General features: G+C 36.3%; 1 protein-coding gene across 6 annotated transcripts in view; it reads left to right on the top strand.

Moving 5' to 3' along the window:
- The window catches only part of ulk4 (unc-51 like kinase 4), a 69,963-nt gene that overhangs the window by 12,907 nt on the left and 30,634 nt on the right, over positions 1-26,422 (top strand). For 5 of the 6 annotated variants that reach the window (XM_023964630.1, XM_023964629.1, XM_023964628.1 and 2 more), the window contains 13 exons: positions 2,223-2,306; positions 7,591-7,665; positions 12,694-12,855; positions 13,409-13,594; positions 16,123-16,250; positions 19,342-19,475; positions 19,657-19,778; positions 19,979-20,035; positions 20,619-20,670; positions 21,006-21,100; positions 23,109-23,160; positions 24,064-24,271; positions 25,521-25,613. In XM_023964630.1, the coding sequence (XP_023820398.1) occupies positions 2,223-2,306; positions 7,591-7,665; positions 12,694-12,855; positions 13,409-13,594; positions 16,123-16,250; positions 19,342-19,475; positions 19,657-19,778; positions 19,979-20,035; positions 20,619-20,670; positions 21,006-21,100; positions 23,109-23,160; positions 24,064-24,271; positions 25,521-25,613 (1,448 nt within the window). The remainder of the gene's footprint in view (positions 1-2,222; positions 2,307-7,590; positions 7,666-12,693; positions 12,856-13,408; positions 13,595-16,122; positions 16,251-19,341; positions 19,476-19,656; positions 19,779-19,978; positions 20,036-20,618; positions 20,671-21,005; positions 21,101-23,108; positions 23,161-24,063; positions 24,272-25,520; positions 25,614-26,422) is intronic. The other variant, XM_023964633.1, reaches the window with a different exon arrangement.

The following is a 26,422-nucleotide window of genomic DNA, read 5'->3' as shown; positions in this document are numbered from 1 at the left end:
TGTCTAAGAGTGACCTATGTCACAGCTACATTTATATAAATGCACATGCTTTTATATAAATGATAAAGAAGTGGTATTAAAATGATTAAAGATCTATTTTTACCTAAATCTTTTTCATTTTTCATTTTGTTTGCATCTGGGAAAAAACGTTTTTTTACAGTTATTTACCTTTTCTTCAACCCTAAACCAAGACCTGAATGGACTTATTTTAGTTACATGTGTTTAAATTAATCAAGCGCAGTGGCATTGTCTTATGCGAGAAGGATCAAAATAATTTCCTCATTAACCCAGTGAGAAAGACCAATCTTTAGTAAAATGAAAGAAGTCAAGCACTCCATCATCAGATAGTGGTATTTTATTTTTCATGCTGACTAAACAGAATTGAAGGGAAATTGAACCCCTGCCCTCACAATTACCAGAGAAAGCGTCTTTCATTTAAAAGGGGATTCCAATTTATCTCTACTTAACCTCAGTATAGCCTGGCAAGCCAATTAAACTAGATTTTTATTTAGGCGACTGATCGATAACTTTCAAAATTCAATCAGCTCACCCGATTGCTCTCAGCACTTTCCTAGACTGAGTTCCCTGAAAAAGCTCTTAAGCAGACCTCCTTAGTTCTTGTTATATTTTATCTTGTTGTTTCTCCTTGCTAAAATACCAACTGTCAAGTTTAGAAAAATGACTTGAATTTAATTACAAAAAAGTGGAGGAAACCATAGCAACTATGATTTTAGTGATGGCACACAATCCTTCTTCTCCTGATTCTAGGTTAAATGGCCTTGCAGGTAGCGAACATAGCACCAGAGGTTTGACAATTCATGCAGCTTTCACTATGTGATGTCATAAGATCATCCTTAGAAATGATTTCCATCAGTTTGTTTTTCTGTCTGTCTGTCCAGATTGATATTTTCTGTAGAGGTGTTTGTAATGTCTTCCCAAAATTCTTGTTTTGATAAAGTTTTAAGCATTTTATGATCATTTATTGTCAGCTCAGTTGGCCTGGTGTAGGACTGGCAAGCAGGAGACCCTGGGTTTGCAGTGTGTTAAAATCCAGTTTCCCTGTGCCTTGAAAACACAGGGTTGTGTCAGGAAGGGCATCCGGCGTAAAAACTCTCTGCCAAACCACCTGTGCGAATCAGTGAAAGCTGATTTGCTGAGGAGACCCCTGACGGGATGTGCAGAAACAACAGCTCTGTCAAAATGTCAGTCTGTTTTTTTTTCAAGTTGGAAACAAGGTTGGGAGTTTTTGTGAAGGCAGGAATGGGGCTAATGTGTAGCGTTGTCGGACTGTGTTTTTGCGTTACCAACAAGGTTGGGAGTTACACATATTGTGATTACTCTAACAAGCCTAACATGTAGCATGTTACAAAAAAATTCTTGAATGACTGTGAACGCAGTTAATACAGTTTGACTAATTGATGGACTTATCTCTGACTCTTGTCTCTCTTAATGCGGCTTATGTATGACATACGTTCAAAACTAAAAAACGGAGGACCTTATAATCTGGCACGCCCTGTTGTGCGGAAAATACGGAACCCAACTGTGTGTCCATAAATCTTTGTAACTGATTGTCAAAACATGACGTTTGTTTAAGGATGGGTCTGAACATGCTGTGTTCACCAGTGATGTCAGCCATTGAATGAAAAACTCTTAACACTCTCTGGTGAGTGAACACTTGAGAGTGTTTCCGTTTCAGTGGGCAGATAATTAGCAGCTTAAAAACCCTGTATGAGTAAATTGGAATGTCCATTGTTCATTTGTGATTCAAGTTATTCAAGACAGTCATTAACCAGAGAACCCAAATGATTCTAACATTTAACGTCAACATAGAGATGATCTTATTTATAAAATATTGTTTAAAAAGACGCTAAAACCTTGCAAGCTGAGAAAATAAGTGTTAAACAGTTAAAGTAAAAGTACATTCCTGTAGTTGCTGGACAAAGATGATCAGATGAAAGTTTTATTAAGACCAGCATGATGACCACACATTCAAGAAATCTGCTTCTCCCCGTTACCTTCCCTTACGTGTCCTTTGCTTCACTCCTGTCTCCTGTCTACTCGCCTTCACTTTACATGCCAGCTTTTCTCTCATATCCACTCTACTCCTTCACTGCTTCCTCTTCCTAACTGTACCCCCCTCCCCTCTCCCACACAACCCCCAGCCCCCCCCCAGTCCTCCCCTCTCACCCTTCGTCACTGTCTTTTCTATGTTTCTCTATCAGGAGGAGAAGAGAGGATCCCCAGAGGGACTGTGCTTCGTTCCCGCTGCCGCCTACACTGGCTTAATGAGGAGCCTGCGGGAAGGGGTGAGTGTCTCTGTGTATGTCTGCGTGTGTCTGAATGTGTCTGTGTGGCTGTGACTAAGTCTCTCTCGCTGTGTGTGCCTGAGTGTGAGCGTGTGTGTCAGGGGATCCCTATGAACACTAACGATGAGGCAGCTGTGGGGGCCTAAAGCCTTGTTTGCCAGCTGCAAGTCAAGGGCATGCAGAGCAGTCTCACACACACCTGCATCAAACGTGGCCCTTTACTGCACAGCAGACTGACTTCAACAGCGTTAAAGACCCCCCCCCCCCTCCCAACACACGCACACTTAGAAGATTGAGCAGGAATACAAACGGAAGTGGTCATCAAGTTTTACAGTTTCTTCCTTTCATCCAATATTAGGTCATCTCCATTTCTATTTACATTTGTAAAAAAAAAATAGTGAGATGAAGTCAGGCAGGTTAGTTTGCTAAAAACACAAACTGTATGCTGGAGTAGAAATTTTACAATGCAGATTGACTAAGTTTAGACTGATTCTTACAACTTACTCTCAAGAAAATATAGTTAATGCCCCTAACAATGGAACAAGTAAAGCTCCTGCATTCCTATTTTATAACTGGCAGATAAAAAGAGTTATTTATTTTCTTGAATACATTTTTTGGGGGGAAAAATGATTTCAAGCATGTAAAAGTATTTATTGTTTTGTGGCTCTCTTTGCAGACGCCTAAGGATTAAAAACATAAATGGCCTGAGTAGGACAACAGGAAGGCTGCACCTGATGGGCCAGAGCGAGAAAGTTAGCTCAATATAAAAAAGGTGTAACTTTTAGCAACTTTTAAAAAGTCTAATTATAGAATTTGTATTAAAATGGATGGATTACCCGCGGCACACGGAAGAACAAATTTGTCATGAAATATTCGTTATTTTCGCAGGTTGTTTTTTTTTAACTGGAAGTAAAATGACTCAGTCTCAGAGGCAGCGACTTTTGTTCTGTGTTCATGACAGCAACCTAGAGCTGACCTCGGCAGCGTGTCTGCATTTTGCCCACGGAAACAAGCAACATCCCAACCTTAGCAAAGATGGACGTGCATGTTGTGCATAGAAAATGAAAGCATTTTGGCCAATCACCGCTAGCTCCATGGAGAAAGTGGGCGCGTGTGCTAGCCTAGGGGGGGTGTGCTGGCAGCGAAGACTCTACCTGGAGGGACTGTTCCTCACTTGTCTATGTCACAATGTGAGGACCAGCATCCGTGGGTTGGGAGGGGCTGGTGCTCAGAGCACAGGTTTTTAGAGGAATGCTCAGAAATGTGTCAACGGAGCAAAACACCGCTTTGGGGTTGTTTTTCACGAGGGATTAACAATATAATACGCATAAAAGTTCAAAAAGGTTGATTTTGAATAACATAAGCCACTTAAGTATGCAATACAATAAAAATAGACCATAGACTCTAGGATAGGACCTAGACCATTATAGAAAATCACACCAGGAATTGGCTGTCAGAAGCTGCTTTCATTAGTAACAATACCCAAAGGTTTTTAGCTGATAAATGCAGTTTTTTTTTAAAACTATTGCAACAATTAAAAATAGAAATTAAACTAAAGGAGCCTACTTTATTTGTAATCAAGGGGTTAAGTTCATGTGAATACCTGTAGGGACGCCACGATTCTAGATTGAAAACCGATCCGTGTGTTACACCTTTGAACCGAATTGTAGGGAAAGTGAATTGTTGCATCCCTATTGCATACCAGTATGTCTACGTTGAAAGTGTCAAACAATTTTGTGCTAAATTTAAGATGGATTTAGTAATTGTTATTTTATTACAATATAAGCCGACTGAAAGGTTTTTCTTTATGGTTACCTGCTTATTATCTAATTAAAAATGTGAATTTTCCAAACTTTTGTTATTTTGTAATACAATAATCATATATCAAACAAAAACAATTTTGTTCTGATATTATTAGCCACCTCTACCTAGTGCCGTCAAGACAAGTGTGCCCAAGGAGTGGAAAAAAGAAAAATGATATGGAAACAATTGCAATTATTTTGCTTTTTCAAAATAAATCTGGCTTTTTTGGTAGTATATTTCCAAAGTATCCATTGATGCCACTTTTGATTCAATGGACCAAATGTAGATTAATTTAAATATCTGTGTTTTTTTTCTATTTTGTGGTATTAAAAGTTTATTTAGCATACTCACAGCATAAACTCTTTTCTAAATGTAGAGCTCTATTTGTGTTTCTTTGTAGCACATTATTGTAATAAAAGGTGGAAACCTGTTTTTCGCTGAAAGGTAGACCTTTGTCCAATGCCTTTCCAAAGGTATGTTGTGGTTAATCTGCGGATGTTCACACGTTTAATTACAAAAAAAACAACAAAAAAAATACAACAACAACATGTAGACTTGCTGCATTTACCTGCTGTAAATACAGCAGCATATACAGTATCAATGTTTTAGATTTTCTCACTGTAATTGGTTTTTGGGTGAAGTTCCTACACAGATCAACACCTCTGTTCTCTCATGTTTGGTAGGTTGGCACTTGTAGCCGTGTTGCCAGAGCTTTGCTGCTCTACCAGGACACAAACTTTGGATAATTAAAAAAGACTAACCATGTAAAAAAATGAGATCTAAGCTAAATGTTTTGTTCTCTTGTTTTCTGTGTATTTACAGTATGTTTTATTGGAATATGCATGTTAGTTTAAGTGACAGAAACTTGCTCACTTGTGCTCTGGGTTCTAATCCAGGGCCCTATCCTGTTAATTGCATGGCAGTATTCAGGCGTAGTCTGAACACCCTGTCAAATGTGCTCCAGGCAATTTGTTTTCAGTGCATTTTCTGACTCACTGCATCACCACATTTCTTTCTGCTGCCGCTGAGTTTTCCTTATTTACAAGTAAAGCACTGCAGAGAGGGATGCGGATTGTTGCACTGGAAGAGAGGATTGATTTGGGGGGGGGGGGGGGGGCACACAGAGCCAAAGGCAGTATGGTAGTTTTACCAATAGAGAATGGATACTCAGGAAAGGCACAGAGTGACAGAAGGGAAGACAGAGAGTGGGATCAGTGTTGTTGGAGAAAAAAAAAGGGGGGGGGGGGGTGCTAGGCCGACACAGTTAGAAAGGGAGAGTTGTACTTGGAGAATGGGGGGGGGGGGTATGGCATGGAGTGAAAGACAGGTTTCCAGGCCAGACTTGAGCTGCAGGAAATTATTTATGAGGCTGAACAAGATGATGCTTCAGCTGCCTATGATGAATAATCTGTGTTTGTGTGCCTGCAACAGAAATGGTGTGTGAGTAGTATTGCAGCGATGGGAGCCAGAGGGCACGGGGCAGAAATCCCCCTTACACACACGGACACTTGCATACACACGCGCACACACACACACAACGGTGGTAAGCTTATTAATGATTCATTGCTATCTTTCACAAAGGAGGGAAGAACTGAAAGGTGCTCCTAAAAAAGAGTCATAGGCCCTGCCCCTGAGAGTTACATGGGATGACCACATCAAGTTGATTCAGACATATTTTTGGTGTGAACATCTGCCTTTTGTGACATGCAGAAGATGAAGAAATGCATCAGTTTGGCCAATTTGACAGCAAAGAGAACGATACTGAGGAAACAATGTCACAATGTAACTTGTGTTAATAGTCATACCATAATAACTGTATACATTTTACTTTATTGACTTTTACAACACAGAAACCTGACTCATCTATTAAACTTAAACTACTTTTTTTCCTCTTATTAATCCTCATAGACTTTTAACCTTGCATTTTCTAGTTTGTAAATCATATTTCGTTGAAAAGTTATGAATCATTCCATGGGACACATGTTCATTTTTATTTTGTCTACAGATTTGCCTGCTACGTTTTGTATTCTTTGTCCATCTCTTCTCCATATGCATCTATTATTATAAGCTCCTTGCTTTTTAAAGATGTTTTATTGGGATTTCTATGGGTCATATTAAGACCACTGTTCTACTGGTCTTCAAAGCAGTGTGTCTTTAGCTGTCAGTTGCATTGAAAGTGTATTGGAAAAGGTAGTTCTCAGATGGTGACTGTCTCTAGCAAAAGGGGGGGGGGTTCACAGAAAACATGGTGCAGTGGCTTCTAAAGGCTTGTAATTATAAAGGGAAACCACATCTGACATGTGAACTGTGCAGGAACAGGCACAGGCTCAAAGCTATGCAATTTTTGTAATCTCTGTGTCTTTGAGACTTAGGGCAGGTGGAAACATGTTTGGATATAAAACTAGTTGACTGATCAACACTTGAAGAGAGGATCTTTTTTCATGTCTGCCTGCCTTTTAAGTCTTTCATTTGAAAAGACTTTTTAGCCAGTGGTTGAAAGTCTGTAAATCTTTTCCATCAATCTTAAGCTATGGGGTAATAAAGAGCTCTACTTGAACCTGGTCAACAGGAGGTCCTTTAGACTTGTCACAAGAGGAATAAAGTGTAAGTTATCTATTTTTCCTGTACATTGATTTCATTTTACATACATTAAAAATGTTAATATATTTACATGTCTTCATAAAGTTGATATTAACATTTAGTTGTCATCACGATACAAAGTGTACAGATGATCATATGCACTGTTATTACGAGACTTGTTGGTGTCATCACATCATTATTGTTTTACTTTAAAAAAAGGAACACAAACTTACTCACTAACCCTTCAATGCCAGCCTAAAAAAGTAAAAATCCCAACCTCGTCTTATAATTTAATAGTTTTTCATATCCATTTGTAGTATTTCCATGACAATTTTACTCATAACCTTAACCCTTGTGCTATCTTAGATGACCCCACCCTTACATTGACGTGTTATTCCTACCATGACAAAGGTGGATAAAGGTGAAGAGGATTTCATGTAATCCATGGACACCAGTGAAGATCACAAATCATCGAAGAAAAAAGGTTCAGCGCACTGTCTAGTGGGTCTAGATGACCCAACTCCCAATGTTAAAGTGACTAGGATAACACAAGGGTTACGCAATTTCCATAATTACCTTTACATATTTGTACATATTTGGCAAACCAATCCTTGGACTAAAACCTTGGTTCCACCGGCTTATTAGAGCAATCAGGTCCCTCGCCCCTTTTTTCAGTGCATGATTCTATTGTAACTGTTTGTTACCCAAATGTTGAAAAATGCTTGAGATCTGAAACCATTAGCATGGTTTCCTGAGTGAGCCAAGGAGCTGCCTACAATTCTTAAACTGCTGAATTAGCTGAATTCCTGCATCAAAGTGCTCGTTCTCAAATTAATTTGACACCAAATCAGGAGCAGAGTGTTCTTCTGTGGTTGCATATCCGCTCTCTTGTTTTTAACAGGTTGCACAAGCTAAGATGGAGATGGTGGAAGGAAGCTTTCAGACCGTTTCTTGCTGTGGCTGGAAACCAGTACAGGTTTGCCAGATGTTTGTACCTTACAGCAGAGGGATACCCTTTATAGTTGTTTTTTTTAATAGGAGCTACTATTATAACACAACTAAATACTACTCAATGATTGACTAAATGCCAGGATTTCTGACAAACCCAAAAACTGGGACTTGTTAATACTTTTTGATGATTTTACACAATGTGAACCCTGTTTATTGCATTCTGGTGAGGCAGTAATTATCTAAGCTTTTTAAGTATCCTTAAAAAGAAGCTGTAGTGAAAGAAGAAAAGAAAGTTTTCCATGGATTCATTGTTACTTATGTCAACCAAGTTTGTGCTTCCACAAAAAGCTTGTTTTAAAGGCAACAACGACCATAACCTTTTTTGTCCCCCCACTAACGTAGTTACTTATTTCATCATCTTTTTACATGAGCTTTTACCACTTGTGAGAAATTCTTCATCATTTTATCTCTTTTTTTTTCTTTCTTCGCTATTTTTTAACTTCTGCCTCCCGTCACTATCAGGATCTATTCATTTTCTGGCAAGGCTAAAGTCAGAGTCTGGAACAGTGGACACTCCCCCGTGGACTCATTAGTGAGCTAGCCCACGCAGCCAGGGGACTGCTGGAACCGACCATTTTACTCGTTCCCGAAGGGGTGCCAGAGGATTCATTATGCCATTGTTTGACATAGTCCCCTGCTGCTAAAAAAATACTGCGATGTCCTGTGATGGCTTGATTTTTCAGTTATGTAAGTTGTCAGTTATGATTATATTCCAGGTTATTCAATATCTTGTTACATTTTAGAGGTGTAGTAATCTATAAGGAAAATTTACCAGCATTTAGATTGAGACTGCTTCTGAAAACAGCTAAGTAAAATTTGTTGTACTATTGTAACATGAGAGTCTGATCCTGTAAAATTCGGTTTACTATACATGTAAATATCCTATTAAAGATAATTAAATTAACACAAACATTTCTGTTACATCACAGATGTAATGTGTGTCTACTTGAATTGATGCTTTCAGATAGGGATTGCATTTATTTTGTTTTATTGATCTTTTATTTAATTCGAAAATTAAAAAATTGAGAATTTGCTCTAATTTTGAATTACAATTTTGGATTAACAGAGATGAAACAATCCAGCACACTGATCATTTTAATTCTACTCTTCAAAACTAGAAGACAAGATTAAAAGGTTTTAAATAAGATAGTTTGTCTAATCTAAAGGAAGAACTAAACAAAAAAAGAACTTAAAACATGAAATGATTTAAAAAATGAGATAAATAACTAAATCATGACCAAACGACTCTAATAACAGGATAGAGTTAGAGTTTGATTCAACTCATAAGAACCCAGGCCCGTTTTCTCTTAAACATAAAATGTGTATTTTACCACAAACCAAGTGGACCACAGAATCCAAATTTGATATTTCATTCATTCATTCACTTATGTCATCATGGGTTCTTATGGGTTAAGCAACATAATGTTTACCTATATAGTTGTTTTTTTCTTTTATATGTAATTTTGTCTATATTGGCAGAAACTGGTACAAAAAAAATGCAGGAGACCCAGCTTGATGGCAGAAACTAAAAATTTTAATAATAAAGAAACCAACATGAACAAATTGTAAAACAAGTGAGAATGGGGAAAAAGGTGAGCAAGCAGCAGATGACCTGACAAAGCTGAACAGAAAACCAGACTCTTAAAAACACTGAGGATGATAAACTAAAATGAAGTCAGCTGTGGGTATGGCTGACAGGGGGAACACAGGACATAACATGAACTAAGAACACCATGTAGCACACACCGTAAAACTGATCATAGTACTGCTAAAACTGTGTCAGATTTTCTAGACAATGTGTAAAACAGTTTAGAAAACCTGCTTCATTGTAGGTAGTCATAAGCATTTAGATAAATCTGACCATTAACAAAATTCTGGCCTCATTAACATTGCATTACGATGTATATTTATCATCATCTTCTAATCTGTTTGGTCCCTTTTGGGGTCACGGGGTTGCCAGAGCCTATCCCAGCCACTTGCGGGCAAAGCCTGGGGACATCCTGGACAGGTTGCCAGTCTGTCACAGGGCCACAACCACATACCCATAGACACCTATGGACAATTTAGATAATGTCTTTGGACAGTGGGAGGAAGCTGGAGAAAATCCAGGAAGAACATGCAAACTCCACACAGAAAGGTCCCCCATTGATGTTCTGCTTCCGGTCTCCCAGCTGGGACTTGAACCAGGGGGCTTTCTTGCTGTGAGGCTAGAGTGCAAACCACTGCGCCACCGTGCAGCCCCAATGATTATAATAAATGATTAAAGTGCAAAATACACCACACCAAATAATCAAATAATCAAAAACATATTTGACATGTAGCATTGTTTAAAGAAGTTAATATTATTTCAGTATTTAATTACCGGTAAGTATTTCAAACAGAAGAAATAGCTATATGGATTAGGAACAACTAAACATCTGCCATATTTCTGACACAATAAAGTTACAACTTCTTGAATTTCTAAGGGTGCCGTGACTACATGAATTCTGAATGAGAATTATTATATTTCTGTTATATAGGATTTTCAAAGCACCTGACCCTATTTCTTTGTATTTTAAAAAAGGTTGAATAATCCACATTATGACTTGTATGACTCTAAACACATTATTCAGGGTTTCTTTTAATATTTTGAAATGAAATGTTTTCTGATTTTTGAAACCCCCTACCTCAGAAGATAGAGATGTAAACATGACCTGCCAGCAGCAGTTTTGTTTGAGGTCCTCTACCACATCATCCATGCCACACATATTAACTACCAGTGCTGTTAGATGTGAAATGCAAAAAATAAATGTCTAGAGTAACTTCTAATAGTTTTATTTTCTTTGTAGTCAACTTAATTAAAATCAGATGAACCATCGTGAACCGCAATATGTTTAATTTCTGTTTATATGGACCTTTCCTTCACAAGTGTAGTGAAATGCATGCAGGGACAGAAGCAGCTTTACATATTTATGCAGAGAAGTGTCTAACTGATGTAACACCGTGAAACAAAATAATGACCTGACAGCTGCAATCACTTCTGTTCTAGCTGTCTTTCTCCACAACGACTTTTCTGGGGGAAAAAAACTAATTTCCTCAGCCACAAAGATTTCATTAGCCTCATGCCATTGTCTGAAAGCAAACATTTATTCCTTGACCGAAACATATTGTGGACGTGTGTTTGCACACCAAAAGCCCACTAGCACACTAATCCATTCCTAGAAACTGTTCGTACACACAGCCTCCCTCTCTGTTGCACACTCATGCCATTGTCAGTTTTTGATTACATTACTTCTTTGTAAATTGCAGCTTTTTGCTCTGTCTAAAGTCTCAGTAATTGGGTTTTGTGTTGGTAACTTAATGATAAAAAAAAAAAAAAAAAACATTTGATGTCAATTACTTTTATAGAATAAGAATGTTGACACATGAGAACATTGCCGTGTTTAGCTTATCGTATGTCTAATACCAAGATGTTTTGACTTTGGTAGTCACAAGGATTTTCCAACATGTACAACAAAAAAATTTATAATGCTTTGCTATGTTTTTTTAAAGGGGGGATCTCTGGTTCAACCATAGTAATGTTTTTATTTTGTTGTTGTGGTTGTTTATTTAATTCTGTTTTCACTAATACCATGGTGTAAGTAAGGGATCATTTTTATATTACTACGAAGAGCAATGTTGCATTTCCCAGTGAGTGTAAATACATTTATTTAATGAAGATTTATATTCACTCTGGTACAAACTTTTGTTGTTTTAACATGTTTCTGTGGGATTATTTTTCATGATGGAGGACATATTTAAAGAAAATAAAGCTAAAAATTGCTTTTCTTTTTTTGCATTTCTTGTGAAACAGGAGCAGAAGAATAAGTTTGTAGTTCTTAGGTAGAAAATATAATTAGAGGGCCCCAAGTTGCTCTGTTCCTTTCTGATGCATCCACTTCCAGACAAATTCATCTATGTTTGTCTTTGTTTACCTTGTTTGAGCTGGTATCTGGCTCAAAAATATACAGCTGGATAGCTCCAATATTGTTTGCTATTTTTGTTGCACTGGTAATTTTAGGTTAGGGGTGTGAGTGGCTGTAAGCTCGGGGGAGAGCATGTAAACAGATAACTTGATTATGGGTGACAGGAAAGAGAGGTGGGGTTGCTCTGCACCAACTGTCCAGCCCATAATTAAAAGGCAAATTTATAATGAAATAGTAAAAAATCTGATCTAAAAAATGAAACAGTTTTCTTGATTTTGGCTAAAAATGATATAATAATAATAAAAAGACAACTGAGAACACTTTGAAAATAGATAAAAAGACGATTGGAGTGGGAACTAATTCAAAAATTTAAAAATTTGCATCCAAATCTGCTGTTTCTTTTTGACATACATGTCAGAAAATAGTAAGCGTTTGCCAAATTTTTAATATGAAAGTCTTTGTAATTTATTTTAATTTATGTAAACGAATGTAATACACTTTGAACTAAACTTATCGGAAAATTTGCCGATTGTCTTTTGATTGCACAAAACACAGCAGCAAGACTGAAAACTTAAATTTCTTTATGTCACCAAGTCATTTAATCTTTAGCACTTGCATCTGTTTTTCCATGATAAAGGCCTGAGTGCCAAAACATCGCAAGCAATAAATGTTACTTTCAAGTTTTGACAGCATGCAGGATTCTTTTCTCTTTTTATTTTACGGCCGCCGTCTGTTAACTGATTTGCAAAGGGCTCATCTGCCTTTGCATCTCAACAATGAAATAGACTTGATATGGTTGACTTCTTAGACAGGCAGCATTGGATCATAATTTATAAACATTTTTTGGGGTTGCTAGGTCTTTTTCTTTCCCTGCACTGTCTCTTCCACTGTCTTTGATGTATTTTTACACAGCATATTTCTTATGATCTTTTTATTTCATTTAAAGGTTTCATTTCATTGAAAGCACTTTAAAGAAGTTTCCCTAAATGTTTTTGTTTTCAATATTTAGCGCTGTTACCTTCAGTGTATTTGATGCCTTTCTCTTACAGGACGATGCTGTCAATCATCATATGATCGCAAAAGTCATAGAGAACATCTCAACAGTGGTGTCAGGCCCCTCTCATCCTCTGGTGACCACAGAAATGGGCGCCGCTCTGTGGTACCTTTTTACCCACTCTACCGTGGAGGCTGTAAGAGTCACCGCCATCTCTGTAAGTCTTTTAAATCCAGGTTAACGTGTTGCAGTGTATTTGCACCTGTTTTCACGAAACAGCGTTTTTAGCTATAGATCAACAAGCTTTTATGCATTTTAAGGAAAAGTACTGTTTATCAGAATAAATGTGACTTTCAATGGCAGCATGTTTTCAATCAGAAGTTGACAGAGAAGGTTGTTTGTAGCTGTATTCTTCTATGAAACTTCCAGGTTTCATGCGCTGTTTTAAAACAAAACTTTAGAGCAAAGTGGATGAAAATAATTACAAACACAACATAATTCCATGCAAAATTGAAAAAAAAATGATTACACTTAAAATAAGATTAAAGAAAGGTTTTTCTTAATTGCTTTTTTGACTGATTCCTACATGTTTTTAAAGAATTCTGTTTTCATGCATATAAAGTTTATGGTCTAACTAATTTTCAAGAATGAAACAAAATATTGGATGACAACAAAGTGGAATTTCTTGGGTGTAAATTCATCATTTGGCGGGGTGGCAGACGAAAAAGTGTTCAATAATTCAGTGCGTATTTATCTGTCTGTTTCTCCAGTCTCTGTCTCGGTTAACCCGGGTGAATCCAGCAGTCTTCTTGTCAGTGTTGGACACCTGTGGCCCTGCAGCTGTTATGGAGGGCATGGGTGGAACAGGGGCCAGGGTGCAGCAGCACCTGCTCACTGCTGTGGCCACTGTCCTACTTACCTCAACCACCCAGACCCGCCGCATTTCACAGAACCAGGTACACCTTTACTCTTTGCCAAACAGTAAGACAAAATGCTCACCTCAGAAACCAAGACAAAACTGCAATGATATTGTTTGATTCATAAAGTGGTGTTTTAGCAATTAATGCAGCTAATAAGTAAAAATGAAATAAATAAGTGTAATGGTGGGGTTGTTGTGGAGCAGCTGAAGCTTGGCAGCACCTTTGTTAACACATGTAAACATAAAAATAAACTAATCAGGCCTTTCATTCATGAAAACATTATTGTTTATCTCTGCCTGCATTCATGAACGCAGTTCATGAACTACTGTTGAACTGTGAATGAACTAATTTGTCAGGAATTACAGATTTTTATTTTTGAAGACAGCCCATATGGTGTTCATCTGTGGTGCTAATCATGGCAAGGCAGAAAAGGCTGAATTAGATTTGAACATTTTTTCAGCTTCGAGTCTAGAATTGGTAATTGACTCTGAACAGAATTTATTTGCATTGAGCATTTCCAATTTAACAGCAGTATACAAACTTGGTACTTCAACTCTGGTCTAATTATAAACTGATATGCATTCCCCCCGCTTCCCCCTTGTCTCTTCCCTGTTTCTATCCCCTGGCACAAAGACAGACAGTCCAAGAGTTTGTTTACACAGAAGTCTGTCTGTTAGTGTGTGTATGTGTGCTTGCATAGATGCACAAGAAGAAAAAATAAAGATTGTGTGAGTGTGTGCACAGAGGCAAAAACTCATTTTTGCCTCTCTAATTTGTTGAGTGTGTCAGTATCTGGGCTAATTGGCTGAATGAGCACTATGCAGTCTTCTACTTCAGCAAAGCATTATGGGTAGTGGGGAGGGATTTATCAGCTAAGCACACACTGCTGGGCTTTGAAATTAATTAACTTGGAACGTTGCTGCATAAACACACAGTCATGAAAATGCTTTCACATTTGCTCTCTCACACAGGGACCCTCATGCACATTCACTTGTGTGTGGCTTTGGTGATAATGATAGTGGTAATGAATGGTGGTCGTACATTTAACTTTTTTTTTTTCTTACAGTTCCTGCTATTAAATGAATTGCTGCCTAATGTAGCTGCAGGCCTGCAGGTTTGGGTGTGTGAGCATATTCTGTGATAAAATTCAAACTGTGCTCATTTTATGTTGGCCTATTTAAATGGAAATCATATATATTGTTTTATTTTGAAAGTTCTAATTACCCTGTTTCATTTCCATGTGAACATGTGAGATTTGGAGTTTTTTTTTCAGTAAATTGCACTCCAAAATTTTACAGGATATACACATTTATGAGGTTTTTGTTGCCTAAAATAGGATAATGTGCTATGTTTGTAGAAAAGGGTTTCATACCTTTCTTCATATTTAAAGTATGAAACCCTTAGTTAAGCACATCACATAGACTTACAATATTTCACAAAACTTGAAGTAGTACTGACACAGGTTTGTGCGCCCTAAAACCCAGGACAAATCTATTACAGCTTCTTTTATTTGATTTGCAAATGTCAGCTTCTTCTCCTTCATGCTTGCATAAGTACAGATGCCTATGAGCACAAAAATGCATGTGATGACTATAATTTTAAAAGTTTGCATTTTAATGCAACTTGCATAAGTTCTTGCAACACCAGCAAATATGATTGCAACAGCTTGTGCACCAGTCCATGCTTATGTCGGTAGTCCTCCTCTTTTCAGTCATTCTTTGGACCTGTTTTGGATGTCGATGTCGAGGTAACTCCAAAGATTTGTACTGCGCAACAATATTGCACACACAGAAAAAAGTTTGTTTCTTTTAGAAAACTTGCACTAACATGCAGATTTTTGGACGGAAGGTCTACATGATACCTAAAAAAAGACAGACTGAAATTGTAAGTTCTGGCAGTTCATAACTGTGTGTGTGTTTTTGTTTTTTTTTACTAAATTGTGCCATTTTATAAAATCTGTCAAACTAAAGTTCTTATTTTTCACACAAATATTTTCACAGTTTAAATATTTATGTTGTTTCTCTGGGTCCAAACTTTTAACATTGTGGGTGGCAATAAAAAAACTTTATGTATCTGTAAAGTCCAAATGGGCAGAATGGGCAAAAAAAAACTTTATAAGTAAAAATATAATTCATTCATTCATTCATTCATTCATTCATTCATTCATTCATTCATTCATTCATTCATTCATTCATTCATTCATTCATTCATTCATTCATTCATTCATTCAGTCAGTCATTCATTCAGTCAGTCATTCATCCTCTAAACCAGTTTTGTCCCTTTTGGGGTCATGGGGATTCCGGAGCCCCCTCGTCGGTGAGGTCAGGGGACACCCTGGACAAGTCGCCAGTCTATCCCGGGGCAACACTTTTTACTGTAGTTGATAGGGATTTTTTCCAAAACCTTTGTCCTGGTGTCATATTATATTAATGTAAAGGAAATATACTGATGCATTCGGGGAACCATTAACCTGCAATACGTTTTAATATAGCTAAAACATCAGACCTTTTGCAAGTATAATCTGATTTTGAGAGGGAAATTAACGTATACTCTTGGTCCTGCAGGATTTGGTCTTGAAGGTGCTGCGCTGTCTTGAGAGTCCATCCACAGTGACAAGGGGAAAAGCTTTACTGTTACTACTGCTTCTAACACAGGACAACAAACAAACACTGCTTTACTGCTGTCAGAACAGGTAAACACTTTCCACCACAACCATTCAAGCAGAGCAGGAAATACATAATACTTGCATCTAAACAATCTGTGTCTACCATTTACTGTATAAACAATGATAAACTCTTTAAATTTTATCCAGATTTTTCACTAAACATGACTAGCAAACTCCCTAAATTCTGTGTGAAATTTGGTTTAATCCTGGACGTGATGGCTTGGCTAACAAAAAAAAGGTTCAACTGTAACTGCACTTTTTTAGGAAAGTGTAATCGTGATGTGACCTTCCCACTTTAGTGTCAGCTCCATTTCCGTATAATTGCCAAATGCAACTGCCTCACCTTTTTATTTTATCACACTGTACCACAATTCAGTACTTACCCCAAAAGTCTGCAAGACGTGTCTGTTTTAATATCCTATTTATGGTGCCTAATTTTTTCCCCTTCCTTGCATGAGAGAAGTTTTCTTTTAATCTTTGTCCGTTTGTCAAACCATTGCCTAATTAGTTTTTTCTAGAATTGGTGTTTTCACACAAGTGCTTAAAAATTAGAGATAAAAATAAGACTTTGTGTTGTTTTTTTTAAGGAATTTTCCTTTAACTATTTAGAAGAAGTGAGTTTTCTGACATGGCAGCACTACTTCTACAATTTAATAAAATTTTTAGACATCAAGAAAATCAACCCGTTATCAGTGCAAGACTTTTAGTAATTAAGCCAACGAAGAGTTCCTTGTTTTCATAAAATCAATTCTTGTCAACTTAAGCACACTTGAAAGCCAAAAAAAGTTAATGTAGGAATCCTTTTTTGTAAGTGCTGCTGGTAATGATGTGTTTTGCATAGAATTTGTTTTAAGAAGTTTGTGAATAAATAGAAAAAAAACAAACAAACCCAAAAGCCTTTTCCAACTCTGTTTAAAACCTATGTTCTTCATGTTGCATTTAGGCTGAGACTTACCATGGTTCATTAACTGGGTTATATCTGCTTCCTCCCACAGCTGGTCCGTGTACTCAAATAATGAGCCTTTCAAGTTCTAATTTTCTGAAAAAACCTCAACTGCCATAGAAATAAACAAATACCTTAAATCAGCAGTGGGCCCTGAATCTATATTCTATAAAAGTTTAATTTTTTTTATTGGAATTATGGAAATGAATACACTTTTCCATGATTTTATACTTTTTTGGAAAGCGTCTATACATAAGCGGGACTCATAAACTCTTACAATCTGTTCTCCAGTCTGTTTTAGTTTTAGCATTAAAAATGTTGCATTATATTCTGACATATGGAGGTGTCAGTCTCACTCTTTACTGTGCCATCTGTCTTTATTCTTCTTTTTCTCTAATGGCTGAATTATTTAGTTTTTTTTTTTTCCTTTGCTACATAATTTATTTATTTTACTATCACAGTAATTTTATTTTTTTGTAGTTGTTCATTTGTTTTGTTTGTACACATCAAAACTGTGAGCTCTCCCTAGCAAATATATATTTGTCCTCACATTTACTAAATACATACTTTTCCACATTAAATTCTTACAAAGGAACTTGCATTTTTTTATTTGAAACATGACAAAATCAAACATTTACTATTATGACATTGCACCTATAGGTTTATATATATTTACACACACAGATGTGCATTTTCTTGGGGTTGCTTGGGACAGCATGTGAGTTTAACTACTCAAGTGATGATTACATTTCTTTATTGGGTAGAATTGTATTGAAAATGAGTCAAAACGAGAAAAGTGTTAGGTAATGTAAAGATCTGAGTTCTTTGATGAAAATGTATGGTTTTGTTCTTTCAGTATCAGTATTTTCAGGATTGTTTCAGAGCTCTAAAAATGATAAGCTGCTAAAATGATTAAAATGATGAATGAACAAAATTCTATTTGCTCATAAATCTACTCTTTGGTGAAGTCTTCTTTGAGAAATTTGAACACTCTCATCAACGTCCCAAAACGGAAAGAGTTTACACCATCAGCTGGTCATTTTAGAATAGTATAGAATATCTTCATTTCTATAGCACTTTTCAGAAAAAAAAAAAGTTCTTTAAAAAAGATGGCACAAAATCAAAACCAGACACAAAGTGATAGTAAAATCCAATATGAACAAGGTCTTCTAAAAATCAAAAAGAAAAGAAAAACATAGTGAAACAAGGACTAAAAATCAACTAAAAGCTCTTCTGAAAAAAAAAATGTCTTGACCTGGGATTTAAAACAATCAATAGAATCAATCTGACGTTCCAAAGACGCGGAGCGATAGGTTGAAAGGAGAGATGTCCTCTAGTCTTAGGTTTTTGAAATGTTTAAGAAATGTTGGTTGGAAAACCTCAAGGATCGAGCTGAAGAGTTTGGGGTGTCAAGGTCAGAGATGCATGTCGGGGTTTTGACAGCTTCTTTTTAAAGTAGCTACAAAGTGATACATTTCCAAGGTAATTTGAAGACTTTAAAGTGCTTGGTGGGGGTTGCAGTTGCTCTTCTGTTTTCTCACTTGTACGTCCTCCTGGAGATGTTCTTGTTAAAGAGGTTTACCTTCAGGTCATTTGTGTGTCTATGTGCTCTATCCTGTAGTGACTGACTGTAATAGAAGTGGAAATTTTTATTTTTCTTTCCTTTCCTTCCTTTATTTTTAAATAAATTTTCAAATTTTTTCTTTTCTTTTAAAGTAAATTTTACGTTGATTATTTCTATGATGTATTGTGATTTCAATGCATTTTTCTGTTATGTGAAGCACCTTGAATTACTTTGTGTACGAATTGTGCTACACAAATAAACTTGCCTTGCCTTTTGAAAAATGGCTGCAAGAAATAAGCACAGAAATAGCCTATATACAGTTTTTACTAAAACATAAATCTATCTTAAGTACCTGGAAATACATTTACAGCATTTCACCAGTGTGAATGCTGTAATACAGTGTGTGTTTAACATCTTTTTAATGTTAAGTAGTTATTTCACTCAAACAAAATGTTAATACTTCTCTTGAATGAGTACAATGTTACCTCAATAGTTTTCCACCTGTCTGTAGACATATGGATGGTATCTTTAAAAGTGTGATACCATCAGGGTAATATTGATCTTTTATGCATGAACATACTTGAAAAATATGGGTGTCTGTGCTTATTTAGACTTGTTCTGTACTTGGAGAGAGACCTGCGTAAAGCCATTCCTGTCAGAAACAACCCCAGCCAGTCAGGGTACCTGTGCCAGTGCCTGGATTTACTCATCATCCATCTGAGCGCAGCTGCACAAGCAATAATGGGTACTTCCTCTCCCCCTTTCCTCTTCACACTTACACTGCACCAACACACAAACAAATTAACAAATTATCATTTGAAAGTGAGCTGTACAACAAACTGTGTAAATGAAAAATACATTATTTCCCTGATGAAATTTTCCTGAATGGATTCTTTATACCAAATATTTTCTTCTGTTTTTTCTAGACGACAACTTAAATTTGTTGAGGGGCGTTGTTGGGAGGAGACACCCATCCAAAGCTCAGAGTAAACAACTGAAACAGACTTTACCTACCATGTGTGTAGTACTAGACCTTCTTTCCTCTCAGGTAAAAAAAATAAACTTGATATATGTGTTCACAGTGGTCAAAAACTGATATGAATCATGCTGTCACTTTAAAACACAAGAATAACCACACCGGACAAATCAAATTATTAGTATCATTTAGTGTAATCATGTAGGCTTAAAGTACTTTAGATTCTTTAAGTTTTTTTATTTAAATGATGTACTACTTGTCTCTTTACTTAGATTTTTCGAGCTAAAATTGTAACCAAAGACTTTCTGATCCAAATGGGATTCATGCTGGTAAGTTTGACAATTCCGTTTGTTTCTTTAGCAGCATTTATTTGATTATTCAAACAAGAAACAAGAAAACAGAAGTAACACAAGGATTAAGAAACATTTTGAAAACAAGGAGAAGTCCATGCAATTTAGTTTTTTTGTGATTTTTCAGGCACTTGCCTGTTGACTTCAGGCAATTTTTGTCCCTCAGTGTGGTTTGTAGTCAAGCGATACCAAAAGAATCCAACCTTCTTTTATGAGTTCTTTTGAGGAATTTGAGGCTAAAAAATTATAAAGATGATATTCCTAATGATTTGAGAACAAAATTTGCAGTCATAGCTGGCACTAGATTCTATTTATGGACAGACAAACACACAAGTTTATATTTTGAGTCACTTACAATTTGGATTCACTACCGGTAAAAAGGAGCCAAATTTTCTTAGTAGAGAGAATGGAGAGTAAGAAAAAAGTTACAAAAATGTATTTTTAAGACTTTTAAAGAATGTGAGTACTTAAAATCACTGTTTACATACATTTAAATCTTGTTTTTAAAGCCCACTCATTGTTTCTTTTTCCTATCATACAAATATTTTTGGTTTTGTTTTAGAACTTTATTACCACAGTGGATTCCAATGAACTTGATTTGACCCTTTTTATGGGTAAGTCATTTTTAGTAGTTTTTCTGTTATGTTTTAATGTCATTTTATTGCATGCTTTAATTTGAGCAAATTTCACTTATATTAACTTACAGAATTTAAGATTGACATTCAAATAATGATAGATAGGTTTTTATATGAAATACATAAACATGGTTTTGATGTGTGCAGACGAATGTGTGTATCTTTTTTCCCTTTTGCACGTTTTACTGCTAATCAAGTTAGATTCATTATTTATTGGAAGATAAATATGCATATATTTATGATGCACAAGCTTCACAGCTCAGTCCAAGGGCCAACTAATTCATTTTTTTTGTTTGTTTTTAATTCCTTTGTAGGTGCTACAATAGCTGAGGAGCTTATTAGAACAACTCTGTCCATTGTGGAGGTTCTGAGTCAACACTATGCTCTCATCAGTACATATCATTCTATTGTAAGTTTATAACAAACAATTTAATTCATCTTTCTATTGTGACCTAAAGTGACCTAAAGTCTGGTGAGAGTAAAGTAAAACAATAGAGAATTAATTCAATAAAATAAATGCCTAAAACCCATCATTTTTCAAATATTCAGAGACTTAATTTTCAGTTGTCACAAATTTTATGTACATACATCAAGTACATTTTAAACACATTTTGCATCATCTACAAATACAGAAACTTTTTTTAGTCATAATGTACATGACAAAGATGCATACATTTATTTTCATGCTGTTATTTTTATTATCTCCAAAGACAAGTTTAACCTTTATGCCTGAATTTATTTTCAATTACATATTTAAAAAAATATGCAGTGTTTTTTTTTAAATCGATGAGATGCTAAATTAAGTGGAGAACTGGATTTATTGGTACGTTGTAAATTGGCAACATACAGCGTAAAGGGCTTACAAACAACTACAATTATCTTTATTTGTTGAAACAGCGGGAGATCTCAACTCCATTATGGCTATAAGAAATCTATTGGTAAATGTTAAAATACTTGTTTTTTGTTATATGATCTGTTTACCTTTAGGTTTTACCAAAAAATAAAGCACAAAAAAATACTTTCAAACCTATTTGTGATTTTAAATTCGACTTTAAAACCATTACATACTCCTTTTGTATCATTGTACTGCTCTTACCAGAAGACAGTTTTCTTCTTTTTTGGTTGTGCAGGTGAAACATCTTTACATTTATTTTATGTAATGATTTCATAGTTAGTCTCAGTGGTCAATGTCATATTGCAGCCCATGTTATTGCATTCTGCGTTCATCTTCTAATCTATTGAACCAGTCTACAACTGATCAGAGGACACGGGGACAATTCCTAGGCTGTTAGACAACTTACTAATCAAATATTGAGCCAGTGAAACCTCATCAACTCTGTGAGGGTTTCTGTGCATCTGTGATTGCCTGGATGCACATGGGGTAGAACAATAACTCTGTATTTAATGACTATTGACAAATGGTGGAGGAGAGGAGCAGGAAGCACAGAGGATACACAAAAGACAATGGGAGAGATGAGGAACAGAAGAAGCAAGGAGGAGACTTGCAGCTACTGATAAGTCAATAACACATGGAGACACTTTAATTACCCCGAGCCAGCTCAGATTAACTTTCATTAAAGCTGGACAAGGACAGAAATTCTGGTTGGAGTAAGTTAACTTTTTGGCAGAACTTTGCCTTTGCAGCCACTATTGTATTGTAAAACATCTTTTTTTTGTTAATCTTTTTTACTGAAGTGGCCTTTTTGTATTAAATCGAAGCAACAAATAGCGCTTTCTACTGTCCCAGCTTCATTTGACACGTGTTAAACAAAAAAGAAGGGGGACAATATCTTTACCATTTCCAAGGGATTTAAAAGGGAAGGTTTTGACTCCATGCAGCTCATTTATTTATTCTTCTTGCACCAGTGATTAGAAGACAGAAGGGACAAGGTAAAAGAAACAAGCCCTCATCACCGCCCCCCATACACACAAGCATACATAAACACACTCCATCTAGTCTTTTGATGGCAGTGCTATTAATACACAGGCTATTAAGTGGTGGACAACATCCTTTGTATTCTTCTTTCTCTAGCTTTCAATGCAATTACCTTACCCTCACTCAGCATTTGTGTTGTTTCTATGGAAATATTTGTAATCATGCAAATTCATGCAACACAGCTCCTTTTTTCACAAGCTTTGGCACTTGCAGCAGGCTTTTGTGTCTTTGGCCAAAATAAAATTATTTCCTTGTCATCTGTAAATTCATGCTTATAAAGGAGCCTATTGCAGTTTTCAATTTAATCTGAAAACAGATTAAAGGCAGTTTTATTTCATGAATTAAATGATTAAAATCAATTTCTGTTCATAAGAAATCATTAGTTTGATGTCTAAATTGTCCATGTTTTCATTTTTCAGAAAAAATGGTTTAAATTTGATCATGTTTTTTTCTGTTTCCCTTTTTCTTTTCATGTCTAAAGGTTGTGCAAGATCTTCTGCCGCCCCTAACAAGTTTGGCTTTCAGCAAAAATGGTATGAATATTTGATTATTTTTAGGAGAAAGCAAAAAAATAAATAAAAGTCATATCATGCAGAAAAAGTGACTAATGTAGACAAAGTGAGCAGAAAAAAAATGCTATAATTGTTGCAATAAAAATTGAATAGCATATTACAAGAATTTGAGCACAAAAAACTACATTACTCCTACATTTGCTACAATTTGAATATTGACAGAAAATATCAAATTTGTGTTCACAAGCAGATGTACAACAGATTAATAGATGGATGGGGAATAGACCGAGAAATAGAACTGAGATGGAAACATAATTAGGGAGGGTGTTTAAAGTGTGTAAACTAAATACATTTTTCTGTTGTTTTTTTTTTTTAAGGAAATAAGTAAACATGGCTGACAAAGCATGCTAACAAAATAATATCTTTTTGAGCAAAATGGTTTTTAACGGTTTTTGGTTTTAACCCACTGTCATGTTTGAGCCTGATTTCCACATTCATGAAACATGCATCATTGTACACATTTGTTGACAGTTTCCACTTTTCTTTTCTTAAATGATAAGCTATGAAGTGGTTATGCTGACCTAAAAAACGTGATCTCTGTTTATTTTTTCTATCATGTTGATACTTCAGTACTTTAAATCTATAACAGTTTTATAACATCCAGACTGTAGTAGAGATAGTCTGCTTATAGAATTTTCATCATTTCCAACTGCTTTAAATTACCATGAGCTGGATTTGTAAGTAAATCATTGTCCTGTTCTTGAAAGCACCTCTGCAGTCACTTATTTCTACTTTGTATGAATCCAAAGCTAAGATGTTTATGTATGCTGTCTGCCTTCTATACTATTGATGCCACAACAGCTGTGAAAAACGAGCAGTTTCAAACTTTCTACTTTAACCGATTTGGCTGTCTCTTTCCTGCAGCGGAGTGGTCTGTGTTTGTGCTGAAGGTGCTGTCTGAACTCAGTTTGGTCCTGCTTGTTCAAGATGATGACCACACTAAGGAAAAAGAGGAAAGGACAAGGCAAAAGAAAGAGATGGAAAAAACTGGAGAAAATGCAGCTGAAGGCAGAGAGGATGGAAAGCTGAGTGGTCAAATCCTATCCCTACTGTCTAAGTCTCTTCTTTTAAGGTTGGTCTGTCTGCCAAGGCCCATTTTACATCAGTTTAGTGCACACACTGGGTCTGCATCTCTGTCAATAAAGAAAATGTTACTTAACAGTCGATAGAAATGTCTCAAGTATGAATAGACTGTAGACAATGTCCACTTGACCACATAATGTGGTTTCATGAGTACATCCTTCAGTGGATTCTATGATCTTGTGCTCCAAAGTTCAATAAGCTGTTTTTGACCAGCTCATTTATCTTCCTTAAATATCTGGCTTAGATTCTGCTGCACAAACTGATGACTGCAAAAACACAGGTGGACTAAACTGTGGAATCCATTTGCTAATGAAAGAAAACCCACAATGCTCAATGAAATAACTTAAAACTGACAACATAAAAAAAAACTTTTAATAAATGTCAACCCATAAATGTTCTACCTTGCATTTAAACAATTAATATGATCATTTAAAAAGAATAAATGACTCTGTCCTAGTCAGGGTATCCTCTCTGAAGCTGGTAGATCACTTTGTACTCCTTGAAAAATAGCAGTGTCTGCTTTGTGTAAATTGAGACGTCAAGACAGCTGATCTGCAGTCTCTGTGGGTCAATGAGTGAGATACATTTGGACATTTGCTTGGGCAGATTGCCTACCGCAGCAACAGGGCATTTTACTGACTCAGATAGTCTGCATATGCCTTTAGACACCAGATTTCTACACCTTTTCACAATATTTCTAGCTACATCGGTGGGAGTGTGAGATGGGTGAAAGCTTTGTGACATTTGTATATCTATTATGGATCATTAAGTATGGGTCGGTTCGTTAGTGGAGCTGAATCTATAAAAATACATGTTCAGCTCATTGGCTCTCCACTTTTTATTATAAAAACGTACTTTCAGTTTGATTTTGACCACATACCCATATCTGCTTGACCTTAATTTTTCTAGCTTGATCCATGCATACCTTTTTTTAAGCCTTCTTTGGACCTTTTCACCTTAGTACCGCTTTGTCTTCTCTACTAAAGACTCTTTGTTTATGACCTTCTTTAGGTATTTGGCAGTCCAAGGCTTAATATTAAACATAACCCAACTGTCCTAGCTTATTTTTGACAATTTATGTACAGAAATGAAAATAACCTGTCACACACCAACATTAATGCTATCTCTGTGGGGTTTAAATAGCAGCTATAACAGATTTGTTTAGTTTATAGTAGTTTACACTGCTCACATCACTGCTTTAACTATTGATGCTGAAAGCCTAATGTTGTTGTTTGCAGGTACGATATTCTTCTCGCTGCAACTGAGCCTATTCCTCTCTACGCACTCAAACTGCTGGTCTCATTGACAGAACACAACGCTCAGATCTGCAGGTAACACACAAACTAGACCGCCCCCCACCTCCCCCTGCCTAGATACTACACACTGCATTGCAACACCATGCATTAGCAGACCGAAGCACATGGAAAACTCTTAACATTCATATCAAGACCTGGGCTCACAAAAATTTTATGTGGAAAATAATGTAGCCTTGTAGAGATGCTTTTTTAATACATATTGCAGACTTGGTTTTATTGAAATATTTTAAAGTCCTTGCATGTGCAGAACAAAATACACACAGGCGCATTTTAACCACAGTGTGTAATGTTTTAATTCCAAGGCCAGCAACTCCCGGCTCAGCTTTGCAAATCTTTCACAGCCACAAACACAAATCGACAGATGAATAAAACGCGCACTCCCAAGCACACACCTGCATAAATACATTCACAAACACTCAACTCACTCGCACCGCGAGAGGCTTATTTGCTTTCCACACCAAACACAAATTGACACAAATGATCCTCTGTTTGTTGAGGTAGCTGATGCAGATTGAGAGCTATTAGCAGCAACAGCAACCCAAGTGCACCTCTGCTGGTGATCTGCATGCAGCAGGATTCCTCTCAGCTCTCTGAAAGCCAGTGTTCCCTCCATTGGTAATCATTCTAGTGACATCCAGAAGTTGCTGCATCAGCTGAGATGTGTACAGACATGACATTTTCTGCTGAAGTTTCTAGGAACACCACCCCTGATGAGTCTCGTTAACAGTGTAATGCACTCTCTTCAGTACACAACACTAAGGTGAAATTACAACTGTATATTGTAGGCCTAACTCTCCATTCTGGAATTCAAAAAACAGCTCTTG

This window comes from Oryzias latipes, chromosome 16 (genome assembly GCF_002234675.1).
Source record: "Oryzias latipes chromosome 16, ASM223467v1".
NCBI classification, from domain to species: domain Eukaryota; kingdom Metazoa; phylum Chordata; class Actinopteri; order Beloniformes; family Adrianichthyidae; genus Oryzias; species Oryzias latipes.
The sequence above is the reverse complement of the archived record's forward strand: the minus strand, read 5'-3'. Positions and strand labels throughout refer to the sequence as shown.